This window comes from Erinaceus europaeus, chromosome 8, assembly GCF_950295315.1.
Source record: "Erinaceus europaeus chromosome 8, mEriEur2.1, whole genome shotgun sequence".
Classification (NCBI taxonomy): domain Eukaryota; kingdom Metazoa; phylum Chordata; class Mammalia; order Eulipotyphla; family Erinaceidae; genus Erinaceus; species Erinaceus europaeus.
Genome location: NC_080169.1, coordinates 83812962 through 83827574, shown reverse-complemented (window position 1 = coordinate 83827574; position 14613 = coordinate 83812962). Strand labels below are relative to the sequence as shown.

Sequence of the window (14613 nt, the reverse complement as noted above, 5' to 3'; positions counted from 1 at the left end):
TCAAATCCAATTGCAAAGAAACAGAAGCAAAAATAGACCAATGGAACTTCATCAAATGGAAAAGCTTCTGCACAGCAAAGGAATCACTACCATAACAAAGAGATTCCTGCCCATGGAGTAGGAGAAAACTTTTATGTGTCATACACTGGACAGATGACTGAAAACCAAAAGACACAAAGAAGTCACCAAACTCAACAACAACAACAAAAAAAAACCCACTGAAAAATTGGGGGAAGATATGGGCAGAATCTTCTGCAAAGAGGAGTCCAAAGGGCCAATCAACAAAAAAAGTTGCTCAGTCACTGATGATCATGGAAATACAAATACAAACAACAAGATACCACTTTATACCTGTGAAACATATCACACATTAGAAAAGACAGAAACATCATCCAGTAACACCACATTAAAATATTAATTAAATTTTTGAAAGGGAGGGGGGTGCTGGGTGGTGGTGCACCAGGTTAAGCGCACATAGTACAAGCACAAGGACCTGCGCAAGGATCCTGGTTTGAGCTCCTGACTTCCCACCTATAGTGGGATTGCTTCAAAAGTGGTGAGGCAGGTCTGCAGTTGTCTATCTTTCTCTCCCTCTATTCCCTCACCCTCTCCATTTCTCTCTGTCCTATTCAATAAAAATAAATAAATAAAAAAGAAGAACGGACAGAAACACCAACTATTCGATAAGCTAAGGGGAAAAAGGGACCCCCCTACATTGCTGATGGGCATGTGCATTGGTCTAACCCCTATGTAAAACAGTTTGAATATTCACCAGAACTCTAGAATTGGGCCCACCTCAGGACCCAGCAATCCCTCTCCTAGGAATTTATCCAGGGAAAACAAAAAGACCTATGTGCACCAAAATTTATTGCAGAACTATTTTTAATAGCTCTAAGTTGGAAGTAACCCAGATACACAAAGACAGATGAATGGCCAAGGAATCTGCAATGTACATATACAATGGAGTACTATGCAGCTGGAAAAAATGGTGAGTCATCTTCTTTGCAATATCATGGTCAGAACTTGAAGGCATCATGTGGAGTGAGACAAGCTAGAGGGAGAAAGGCCAATACCATAAGATTGGAACTTAAGAATAAGGGACAGTAAGGGAAGACATTAAGGATCCCAGTTGGAGCCCCCAGCTCCCCACCTGCAGGGAGGTGGATTCACAGGCGGTGAAGCAGGTCTGCAGGTGTCTGTCTTTCTCTCCCCCTTTCTGTCTCCTCTCCTCTCTTGATTTCTCTCTGTCCTATCCGACAACAACAGCAATGACAGCAATAATAATCACAACAAAAAGAGTAACAACAAGGGCAACAAAAATGGTAAAAATGGCCTCCAGGAGCAGTGGATTCATAGAGCAGGCACCCAGCCCTAGCAATAGCCCTGGAGTCAAAAAAAAAATAGAATTTCAAAAGATTTACTTATATTGCTTCAGATGTGACACAGCAGTAATTTTTTGTGCTCACACATTAACTACATTACACAGCATAAGGTTCCCCTAGGGGATATTAAGGATCACAAAGTAAATCATTGGTGGAGAACAGAATCTAACTTTAAATTGCCATCTAACTTGGAATACTTAGGGTTGACTGACTTACCTACTGCTAAAAATAGAATTAAGTTTTGTCTAAATCTCCCTGAGGTTCTGTGCCAATAATTTACAGGTTAGTTCTTTTCTAGTGAAAAGATGAAAACTGACCAGTTTATTTATATTGTAGTTTTAGTTCTATTATTTTAAAATAGTTATGAGATAGCTTTCAGATAAACTACTGATTGATGGATAACTACCAAAAAATTTACAGAGCAGTTTTCTGATATCAGATTCTCCTAATCATATCCTCAAATTATTGCAATATATTCAAAAATACTTACTTCTTATGAGTCCATCATCTGAAGAGTTTCCCCAAATAGACTGATCTTTCATTTCTTCATGTGTGAAACAGCTTTGGGTGGCTTGAGTTATAGATCTCTCAGTATTTTCTTCATCACATTTTTCTAAATAAAAATACATATTCATTATCACTATTTAATTACATGCATTTCACTATTTTCATAATATATTCACATATATGCATATTATATATACATATGTCATACATATATATGCATATACTTTTGCTTTCTAAATGCTTCTATGTCCACCATGATTAAGGAAATGGAAATGGCAACAGAGCCTCTGCTGACTGTCAGATAGGTGTCACTGACTCAAGAACAAATATTCATTGAATACCTACTATGTGCCTAATTTGAAACAGAGTTATCTATAGCTAAAATATTGTGAACATATTACGCAGCAAATGATCTGCCCAGCTAGAAAAAAAACAATATGCAAAGAATTTATATCCAAAAATGAAATTAAACTCATATTGATGGAGGAAGGTTTTCACAGGGAAAGCATTAAATAAGAAGAGACCAATCACTGCTAGAAAGTCAGGCTGCAACTAAATGAAAAATAACTGAGAAATGAGGTGGTCTATCTCTGCAAAAACTTGGGAAAAAGGATTATTCTATAAATTTGGGGGGGCATTGAGAATGAGAGATTCATAAATAAATATAAGGAGTGGCGCACTGGGTTAGACACACATATTACTAAACATAAGGACACATACAAGGATCCAGGTTTGAGTCCCGGCTCCCTACCTGCAGCAGGGAAGCTTCACAAGTGGTGAAGCAGGTCTTCAGGTGTCTATCTTCCCCTCTCCCTCTCTCCCTCCTCCTTCCCTCTCAACTCCTCTCTGTCCTATTGAATAAAAGGAAAAAGAAAGACTATATATATATGAGTTCTCAGGGGGCTAATCAATAAGTAGGTAATATAACTTGAGAAAAAACAAACTAACATGAGCAAAAATGTGTATTATGACAATTTCAGAGAGTTAACATGGTTGAATAGGAGAAAAAAAAACATCAGATTTCAGAGATCAAGAAAGGCACTACAGACATAGTTGCATGCCATATGGTCTTTAAAAGATTAGCAAGAATTTAAAAGCAGAGACAGCAAAAAGGTCATTCTATGTGGAAGAATTTCATGGACAAACTCAAAAAACAAGCACTTGGTCAAAAATCCCAATAAAATGGACTGTAAAACACTTTAAGAGGGACTTTAGAAGATAAGACTATATTTGAGTAAAGACATGGTAAGGGTATATGAATGTCAAGGTGATGATCTGAACTTAATTTCAAAGCAAGATAACTAAATCAAAGCATCCATTGAAGTTTTATGAATTGCCTAGTCAGAGACATGCTCTAAAAAGTTTAATAATATTAATATACACACAGTAACAGTTTTCAGATTTTTTTTCCCCCAGAGCACTACTCAACTATAAGAGACTGAACCCGAGGACTCCGCAGTCTCAGTCATGAAGTCTGTTGCACTACAACTGGTGCTATCTCCCTAGCCTGGTAGGAACTTTTAAAAGTAAATTTCTAGACTTTACAACCAATGATTTTAATTCAATTTAAGAGACGTCTTCCTAAGTATGCTGCACTCACTTCTTTGAGAGTCACTAGAGTAGGGATTCATGGAAGAGGGAGAGCAGAGTAAATTAAATTAAATAGGGATGTTAGCAGATTCCAAGCAAAAGTACCTGCGAGTTTAATCAATTAAGGAATAAAGGGGTGGAATAAATATGAGAAAACAACAAAAGGTTTGCACAAATAATCAAGGAAGATGAGCCTGAAGATAGCTGAGTTCTCTTCGCTAAATTTCATTGGGAAGACCCAGAGTATAGAAAATTTCATTAACGTAAAATTATATAAATGTTTACATAGCAGCTATATATGCACTGTGCTAGACAATAAAGTACAAAGCCCTCAAATCAGAGGGAAAGCTTCACCAACAGTGAAGCAGTGCAGCAGATCTCTCTCCTTCTCTTTCATTCTTTGTCTCCCCTCCTCTTTCAACTTCTCTCTGTCCCATCAAAAAAAGGAATAAAAATAAACAGTTGAGAAGATGTTCTTGTTGGATATTTGAATTTGCAAATCACAAAGTTATAACTAAAATCAGTCATCTTCCTAAACTTCATCACTAAAGGTGTTCAAAAGAACAGGCTCAGGACTAAAGATATAGTATAATGGTTATGCAGAAAGGCATCCATGCCTAAGGCATCAAATGTCTCTGGTTCAGTCCCCAGTCCCACCATAAGCCAGAACTGAGTAGCGCTCTGGTAAAAAAAAAAAAAAAAAATGCATATTTTTTTAAATATTATTTTTTTAAAAAAAGGTGATCCAGGAGATGGGCAGTGGATAAAGCACTGAATTCTCAAGCATGAGGTCCCAAGTTCAGTCCCCAGCTCACATGTAGCAAAGTGATGTCTGGTTCTTTCTCCTATCTTTCTCATAAATAAATAAGTAAAATACTTTTTAAAATGTCTTTTAAAAAGAATAGGCCCATCAAAAGAATGTTATTGTTAACCTTATTCCTAAGAGAAGTGTATACCATCAGGGTCTGTACAATTATAAAGGACTCGGTGAAGGAAAGAAGTTGGATGAGGTCAAGCCATGGAAGCAAGGAAAGGAAAGACATTTAAACAGAAGTTGTTAGTCAACTTAACGTTTCCAGTGGAAGGGAAAATTTTCTGCACATGCAAAAATTTCTCCTGTACCATGGGGATTACACAATTGAAATGTTCTGCCATGAGACATATTTCAGCACATGAAAATAGATGATCAGTCTCTCAGGATTAAGTTCAGAGGCCAAGATTTAGGAGGGACAAACGGGGTCTTCAAGACTAAGTATTTTTAGAAAACAAAAATAAAATCATATTTAGATAATAGTATAAATTGAAAGCATGCTAAACAACTATATTCTACATTATATGACATTTATTTAACAATTTAAATAAAAAAATATAACCTCCCCAAAATGTTTTAGTTTCGATTGAAACCTATACTTATTTAAAAAACTTCTGAAATCTTTCCAGTGACACAGTTAATTCCAGGATTTTCTGAGATTATCATCAACAGTTGAGAATATTCTACAAATTTGTGGAATCTCTTATTGGCATAATTGCATGTCCTCACTGCTACTGTTATGTAGCTGACTGCCGCCAGGTGTCATGCTAGTAGGCTTGATTCAATTAGTAACTTTAATTGAAGCTGAATGAAATTAATTATATAAATTTAAACTGTTCAAGCTTAATTCCATTAAAATTAATTCATAAAGCCAGGGCATTATGAAGCATTGCTGACTAAAAGAAAATAGGTGTGAATAAAGCCTCTAGACACACTTGACTCACATTTGAATCATGTCCAATATTTCAAGTGCTAAACACAGACCCTCTCAACTCCCCATTGAATAAATGAAAATGCCATGTGGTCTACATACAAGCTGATTTAGTACTGACCCACTATTAAAGGAAAAATTAAGTTCTTCCTGACAAATATTTATTAAGGGATAGTTTAAAACATTTTTTTAAGTTTCTCTACCTATGATATTCTAGAATTGGATGATACCCAGAGTCTCTTTCAACTTAAAGAAAATCATCACTCCTTGTCTCATTAAATGCAAGAAATCATAAATAATATGTAACTACTATTAAAATCACAGTAATCAGACTTTTCTTCCTTTGAAAATCAGATGTCTTGGCTCAAAAGTTGGTCTTACATTTTTTTTGCTATGATCTGTTAAAATACCCAATTCAAAGTAAGGCTCAGAAAAGGTTTCAAATATGAAATGTAAATTGATCTTTATTAATTCTCTTTGTCCATGAATACGCCAGTGGCCATGTTTCAATTTATTATTATTATTTAATTTTTTAATTTTATGGGACAGAAAAATTGAGAGGAAAGGGGAAATAGAGATGGAGAGAGAAAAAGGGACACCTTCAGGCCTGCTTCACTACTCATGAAGCTTACCCCGTACTGGTGGGGCACAGGATTTGAACCCAAGTCCTTGCACATGGTAACATACACAGTCAACCAGGTGTGCCACAACCTGGCCCCTTTGTTAGTTATTTACACCTGAATAGTTAGATTTATCTGTTTGCTTGACTGTTCCATAGCTTTCAAATGTATGCATTCAGCAGGAAACCTGCATGGTACTTTCATAAATGATCTACAATTATAGCTAATGTTGACACTACGACAGAGAGATATAAACTGACAAACAACTTTGAGTTCCAGGATTTCTTCGTTTTTTTTTAATATTTATTTATTCCTTTTGGTTGCCTTTGTTTTATTGTTGTAGTCATTATTGTTGTTGATATTGATGTCGTTGTTGTTGGATAGGAGAGAGAGAAATGGAGAGAGGAGGGGAAGACAGAGAGAGGGAGAGAAAGATAGACACCTGCAAACCTGCTTCACCACCTATGAAGCGACTCCCCTGCAGGTGGGGAGCTGGGGGCTCGAACCTAGTTCCTTATGCAGGTCCTTGCGCTTCCCACCTCTAACGCTTAACCCGCTGCACTACTGCTGGACTCCCTGAGTTCCAGGATTTCTAACCATACAGCTAACCTCACTACAACTTTCAATAGGCTGAATCAACCACTACTCATTAAGAGGACTAAACAATAGTTTCTAAAGACAGATATATTTTATCAGTATAGATTCTCTGGTCATCTCTGAATTGACCTGAAAGATATAACTCATGGGAAGTAAATTCAATAATGCATAAAATCAACCTGTACCTTTCTATGAAGATATAGAGAGATATCCCTACCAACTTAGCAGTTTTCTTGAACTTCTTCATCTCAGTGTTGCTGTTCTTCTTAGCCAAAGGTTCTTCACTGTTGTGCTCCTTGAACCTAAAGGTTCATAGGTCCCAACCAAAGTGGTACCCATTCAGGCAGCGTAGGGAGGTAAGATACATTATCATATCTGGCTAAATTTCTAAGTAAGCTCTTCTGTACTACACAATTTAGGGAAAACGTACGAGAGCCTAGAAAATATAGAGACACAGTCCTTTCTTCTCATCATCTTGCCGCAGTAACCCCAAATAATCAGGAAATATGATTTTATCTAACAACCAATTAATGTAAAGTTCTTTAACTTGGTCTCCATGTTGGGAGACCTAGAGGTTAAAAAAAACTGAATTAGCTAGTGGGTTTAACTATGAGATGAATGTATACGAAATATGGTTTAGATACTGAAGTAAAAATTGAAGATACCTTTAAAAGAGCACTAAACAAAAGGATAGTAATTAACCACTAGCAAATGGCTAGATGCCAAACATTCTAGTGTGCCTACTCTGAACAGAGAAAGGCAGAAGAATCATTGGATGATGAAGAAAAAAAAAATCTTATAGTTGAGATCAAATACATGAAATAAACAACTATAAAACAATGGTAATAAAAAACTGCCCTGGGTCCATAATTTTGGCTCAAATACTGACCAGCTTGTATAAAACTACTGGACCTCAGTCCCTACAAAGGAAAACAAGGACATTGAACATTGAGCTGAATGTTGGCAGAGGCCTTTTTTTGCATCTAAAATCCTGTAAGCTTAACTTCAAAGGGCTATAAGACATAGACAAAAGTTCATATAATACTCTATCATTGACAGGCTTTTAGAATAGAGTAGAGAAAGTCACAAAAGAAGCCATTGTCAGGCATTGAATTTGAGTTAATTCTCAAGGAAAGTGACAAACATTAGTTAAGCTAAGAATCAAAGGAAAAAACAAGAGCATCACAGGGTCAATTTAAATACAATATGTTCTACTCAGAAAAGAATATCTATCTTACAGGGTCAATACTCTTTATTTTTCACTATTTTTTGAAAGAAGGGTATGAATGGTAAAATGCCATCTCTCTTCAATCTTGACTACTACTGAAAAAGAATGAGAATGGCTCAAGTAAATAGAATTTCCATTTAACTTTAAAGTCTATGTTTTTTCCTCACTAGCAATATTCAAATTAAAATTTAGAGATTTTTTTTTTTGTCTATTTTAATGAGAGAATGAAGAGGAAGAAGAGAAGGAGAGAAAGAGAGATGAAGCAAAATTTCGAGAATTTTAATTAACTCTTGTAGTTGAGGAATAAGACACTTGGATGGTGATTAATGAGAAGAAAATTCTAAAAATCCTTTGAAATAAATTTGAAAATAAAGCATGTAGATTATCATACCTTCCCCAATAGCAGTCACTTATCTGGTATATGGTTGTTAAGCAGGGGAAAAAAAGGAAATTAAATATTTCCTTTTATTAAAAAAAACAAATCAATGAATACATAGTGATGGCAATTTTCAAAGAACTTTAACACATAGTACTTATTTCATCTTTAGAACCATCAAAAGTACAATAAGGAAGAAAATGCTAGCTCACTTTTACTGGTGAGAGAGAATACAATATAAATCTCAGAAACTTGCCTCTCAGTTATTTTTTAAATTCCTCTCAGTGTCAAAAGTCCCACTACAATGCTAAATCCTTTCCCTAAATTCCAGGAAATGGTGTCTCACAAGGAAACATATTTTGGTTTTGGTGAGTTGATCCATTAGTAAGTAATTCCTTATTTTGAACATCAATCTACTGTTGATAATTTGTAATTCACACACACACACACATACACACACACACACACACACACACACACACACACCATTTTACCTATTGCAGATAAAAATAGAAAGTTGATTTTTTTCTATAATAATTCACATTATTGATGAGGATATTCTTTCTTTCAGTTTACAGTCAAGCAAATCTAATCTACTAGCCTAATAGCTCAACACATTTAGCAAATAGCAGTAACACAAAAATCTAGTGATATTCCATAAAGATGAAATCAACTTGTAAAAGTTACTAATGAACTTCTAAGGAAATAAGATCAGCAATAAGACAGCATACTGGCTAAACAAAAATCCTTTTCATGCATGAGGCTCCAAAGCCTTGGGTTCAATCCTCCACACCACTAGAAGCCAGAGATCGCCAGTGTTCTGTAAAAGAGAAGAGAGAAAAAGGAAGGATTCTGGAAAAAAGAAGAGAGAAGGAAGGAAGGAAGGAAGGAAGGAAGGAAGGAAGGAAGGAAGGAAGGAAGGAAGGAAGGACAAAAAGGAAGGAAGAATGGCAATATTTAACAATATTATAATCTAAAATCCCAGATAACTGAATCCTTACTAATGAATAAAAATTCCCAACAAGTTCTTATAAACAGAAACACTAACATCAAATTGTACTTGGCACAAGAGAAATGCTAAAGAGCACATGATCTATTATGAAATCAGACAACCTAGACGCAGCATTAATGATGTGGATCCTGAGCAAGTTAATTATTCTTTAAAATGGAAACAAAAGCAGTAGACATCTCATAAGGTAACTGGGGAAACAAATGGAACCATGCCTGAGAATCAGTGTGGTCCTGTATAACAAAGGCTCTTTTATACTTGCTACTACATTAGCATTGTTACAGTAAGCACATCCACAAACTATCATAGAGATCATTGAGAGTTTTATCTAGTCAATAATCCCTACCTGTAAACTATGCAAAAAGTATAGTTCTAGACAAATTATAAGAAAACAAATACTTTTCTCCTGAGAAGCTGGGTTTTTGTTGACAATGAAAATTGTTTTCTTTTTGATCCAAGTTTACATATAATATTAAATAACTGGATCTGACCCTCAGGTCTAAATCTGTACATTTTCATTTTCCCTCGTTTGAACCTACTAAGCTACTATTGAATACATAATACATTATTCTGTTTTAATCTTTTCTAAAAATGTACTAATAAACCATCTCAAATATCCTGCTGAACTAGGCAAGGGTGTCTGTAAATGCACAAACCAATCATCAAACATGTTCTCTACTTGTCATCTATGCTGTATTTAGTTTACATCATGAAAAAATAGGATAAATGAAAACAAATGGAAGCAATCTTTTTAAAACTTCATAAATTTTAATGTAAAATACACTTATTTTAAAGAAAAAAAAAGAGTACAAGTGTTTAAAATGCTTCTTAGGATTTAAATTCTGGGATTTTTTTTTTTCACTTTAGCTTTCCACCACCATCATTTCAATTTTGATGCCATTCTATGACAGATCATTCAAATGTACGTCATGTGTATATGTGTATGCATATCTCTATTTTATGTAATATATATCCCTAACACCTTTATCTATATTCAAAATCCCTTTAAATGATTACATGTTTACTATTCCTTCCACGAAAATATCACCATTTCTTTCAGATGATCTATGTGTATCCCAGTGTATGAAATCTCAAGTAATCTGGGAATGAAATTCTGGGAAAAGTAAAAATACTGGGCTTGTACTTCCCAAAGGCTCAGAACAATCTGGAAATCTGCAAATAGTTCCCAAATGTAACCTTTAAGAAAATACAGTACAATAAAAATAAATAAATAAACAAGATAAGGTAGCTTTTAGGAAGACCTGAGGCTCTGGAATTTTACATCTTCACTGATCTGAAAACAAACCGGAAAAAAAGAAAAAGAACCCTAAAGACAAATGACCTTACCTACCTACTTTGACTAATGTTCTAAGATGGATTAAAATCTCATTGTCCACTAAAAAAATCTTAAGGAAAACAAGGTATTTTTAACAGATGCATGAGTAAAATCTCACAAAAACAAAGAAGTCATTATATAATCAGGCATTATAAGTGCTGCATGAGTCAGATGTTGTATAGTTAAGTAAGGGTGGAGTAGATAGCATAATGGTTATGCAAAGAGGCTCTTCTGCCTGAGGCTCCAAAGTTCCAGGTTCAATCCCCATACTACCATAAACCAGAGCTGAACAGTATTCTGGTAAAATAAATAACAATAATAATAATCGAATAGTTAAATAAATATAACCAACCACCTGCTATTAGTATTTTTAATAAAAACATAACTTTTTGTGGGACAGGCAGTAGCAGCAGGTTAAATGCACATGGTGCAAAGTACAAGGACTGGCTAAGGAACCTGGTTAGAGCCCCCTGCTCCCCACCTGCAGGAATGCCACTACAGGAGCTGTGAAGTAAGTCGCAGGTAGCTATCTTTCTCTCCACATCTCTGTCTTCCCCTCCTCTCTCAATGTCTCTCTATCCTATCTATCAACAACAGCAGCAGCAATAAAAATCATAACAAAAACAATAGTAACAAGGGCAAAAAAATTAAAAGACAAGCAAGATGGTGACCGAGATGGAGCTACTGGCCTGAATCCCGAAAACAACTGCTGGAAACGGTATTTAGTACAGTGTTGCCTGTACTCAAAACACAACAACTGAGGAACAACAGAACATAAAAATAAGAAACACATTAATTTAAAAAAATGGGAAGATCAAGAGCAAATAAAACTGCTACTACAATGAATGAAGACAAGAGACCAGAAGAAACCAAAAATCAGCCAGAAATAATCATAGATAACAAAAGTATACAAGCAATAATAAACTTATTAATCACAGAAATGAAAACAACTTTGGAGGAAAGGAATGGCAGTATTAGAGAAACAACAAATGAGAACCTCAAGGAAAATACTGATTACCTTAAGGCAATAAGATAACCGAAAGCTGAAATAGCTGAAATGCTGAAATGAAGAAAGAAGCTGAGGCAAGTGAAAGCAGACTAACAGAAGCAGAAAACATAATTAGTCAGACAGAGGATGAGCTAGAGAAAACTAAGAAAGAGGTGAAAGAGCTCAAAAAGAGATTGATAGACACTGAAAACAACAACATATGGAATGATCTCAAAAGAAGTAACATTTGTATAATTGGCCTGCCAGAGGAAGAAAGAGAGGAAAGGGAAGGAAACATTCTAGAGGAAATTATAGAAGAAAACTTTCCCGACCTGAACAACAGAGAAGACATTAAGATTCAAGAGGCCCAGAGATATCCAAGCAGAATCAACCCAGACCTGAAGACACCAAGACACATCATAGTCACAATGAGAAGAAGTAAGGATAAAGAAAGGATCCTAATGCTGCAAGAGAAAAACAAAAAGTTACATACAGAGGAAAACCCATAAGACTATCAGCAGACTTCTCCACTCAAACTCTAAAAGCCAGAAGAGAATGGCAAGATATCTATCGAGCCCTAAACGAAAAAGGGTTTCAACCGAGGATAACATATCCTGCTAGACTTTAATTCAAACTAGATGGAGGGATCAAAACCTTCTTAGACAAACAACAGTTAAAGGTGGCAACCATTACCAAACTGGCCTTGAAAGAAGTTCTAAAAGACCTCTTATAAACAAGAACATCACTATATACTTGCCATATATCAGAGCAAATAAAAACTTGTTGAAGAATGGCACTACAATACATTAAATCCATAATATCAATAAATGTCAATGGCTTAAACTCACCCATCAAAAGGCACAGGGTGGGGGAATGGATCAGAAAACATAACCCAACCATATGCTGCTTGCAAGAATCCCATCTGTCACAACAAGATAAACACAGATGTAAAGTGAAAGGATGGAAAACTATCATACAGGCTAATGGACCACACACACAAAAAAAGCTGGAACAGCCATTCTCGTCTCTGACACAATAGATCTTAAATTAAATAAAGTAATAAAAGATAGGCAAGGACATTACATAATTATTAGAGGATCAACAGCCAAGAAGTCTTAACAATTATTAACATCTATGCACCCAATGAGGAACCATCTAAATACATCAAGCACCTACTGAATTTCAAAAATACATCAATAGTAATACAATAATAGTGGGAGACTTTAATACCCCACTCTCACACTTAGACAGATCAACAAAGCAGAGAACCAACAAAGAAACAAGAGAATTAAATGAAGAGACAGTCAGACTAGACCTCCTGGACATTTTCAGAGTACTTCACCCCAAAAAACTGGAATACACCTTCTTTTCATATCCACATAACACATAATCAAGGATAGAACACATGTTAGGCCACAAAGACAGCCATCGACAAATTCAAGAGCAATGAAATTATCCCAAGTATGTTCTCAGACCATAGTGGAGTAAAACTAACATTTAACAACAAACAGAAAATTATTAAAAGACACAGAATTTGGAAACTAAACAACATACTGCTTAAGAACCACTGGGTCAGAGAAACGTTCAAGCAAGAAATTCAAATGTTCCTGGAAACAAATGAAAATGAAGACATAAGCTATCAAAATATTTGGGACACAGCTAAAGCAGTACTGAGAGAGAAACTCACAGCCATAGATTCACATATTAAAAAACAAGAAAAAGCCCAAATAAATGACCTTATTGCACACCTTTAGGACTTAGAGGAAGAGGAACAAAGGAAACCTAAAATAACCAGAAGGACAGAAATCACTAAAATTAGAGCAGAAGTAAACAACATCAAAAATAAGAGAATCATACAAAAGATCAATGAAGCCAAATGGTGGTTCTTTGAAAAATTAAACAAGATTGACAAACCCCTAGCCAGACTCACTAAAATAAAAAAGGAAGAAGACTCAAATTAATAGCATTGTAAATTATAGAGGAGCTATCACAACTGACAATACAGAAATCCATAAAATCATGTGAAACTTCTATGAAGAACTATATGCCACCAAGCTAGAGAATCTGGAAGAAATGGAAGAATTCCTAGAAACATATGTCCTTCCTAAACTGAACCAAGAAGAACTACAAAAGCTAACTGCACCAATCACAGACAAAAAAATCGAAACAGTTATTAAGAATCTCCCCAACAACAAAAGTCCTGGACCAGATGGCTTCACAAACAAATTCTACAAAACTTTCAGGAAACAGTTAATACCCATACTTATAAAGCTCTTCCACAAGATCAAAGAAACAGGAATACTCCTTTCCACATTGTATGAAGCCAACATCACCCTGATAACAAAAGCAGAAAGGTTCATAACAAAAAAAGAAAACTATAGACCAGTGTCTCTGATGAAAATAGATGCCAAAATATTAAACAAGATCCTGGCCAACTGGTTGATACAGCAGTATATCAAAAAGATTTTTCATCACGACCAAGTGGGATTTATCCCAGCTATGCAAGGATGGTTGAACACACATAAGTCAATCGATGTCATTTACCACATCAATAAAAGCAAAACCAAAAACCACATGATTATTTCAATAGATGCAGAGAAAGCCTTTGACAAAATACAATATCCATTCATGCTCAAAACACTCAAAAAATGGGAGTAGATGGGAAATTCCTCAAGATAATGGAGTCCATATATAGCAAGAGACTGGCATATTTTAATGCTGACTCTTTAGTCACTATCAGGCCATTCCACCAGCTGGATCCCTAACTGGGGAGTCCTGAATCTCCCAAACAGACTTGATGGGCCTAGACCTCACATAAATCCCTCTCTCCATTGCTTCTGGTTATCTCTATCAGTAACTACAAAATAGACCCCTTTGTGGGCCCCCATCGGACCTTGCCCTTAACCTGGATCAACAATGGTAGAGAATGTTCCATCCTCCAAAGGGAGGATGGACAACATACTCTACACTACACCTGAGGAAGATGGGTCAATACTGGGTCAGCACGGAATGTTCCTACTCATGACCACAGTATGTGAGCTCAGATCTAGAGGGATGTAGAGGTCACACAGGCTAAGCTAATTATGAGGCCCAGATCACATCAAATTGATGGGGTTTATAGTCAACAATGTTTATACCCCTTTCTCATATTAGGAAGCTATTCTCTTCCCAGATTCAGCTTTCTGGTCCTTTTCCCAGCCATGACATCATCTCCCCAGACAATAATTAGGTCCATATC

At 35.7% G+C, this 14613-nt stretch overlaps 1 protein-coding gene across 7 annotated transcripts in view; it reads right to left on the bottom strand.

Moving 5' to 3' along the window:
* MDFIC (MyoD family inhibitor domain containing) overlaps nucleotides 1-14613 on the bottom strand; it is a 198328-nt gene that overhangs the window by 162810 nt on the left and 20905 nt on the right. For all 7 annotated transcript variants that reach the window (XM_060196468.1, XM_060196471.1, XM_016185201.2 and 4 more), the window contains exon 3: nucleotides 1873-1995. In XM_060196468.1, the coding sequence (XP_060052451.1) occupies nucleotides 1873-1995 (123 nt within the window). The remainder of the gene's footprint in view (nucleotides 1-1872; nucleotides 1996-14613) is intronic.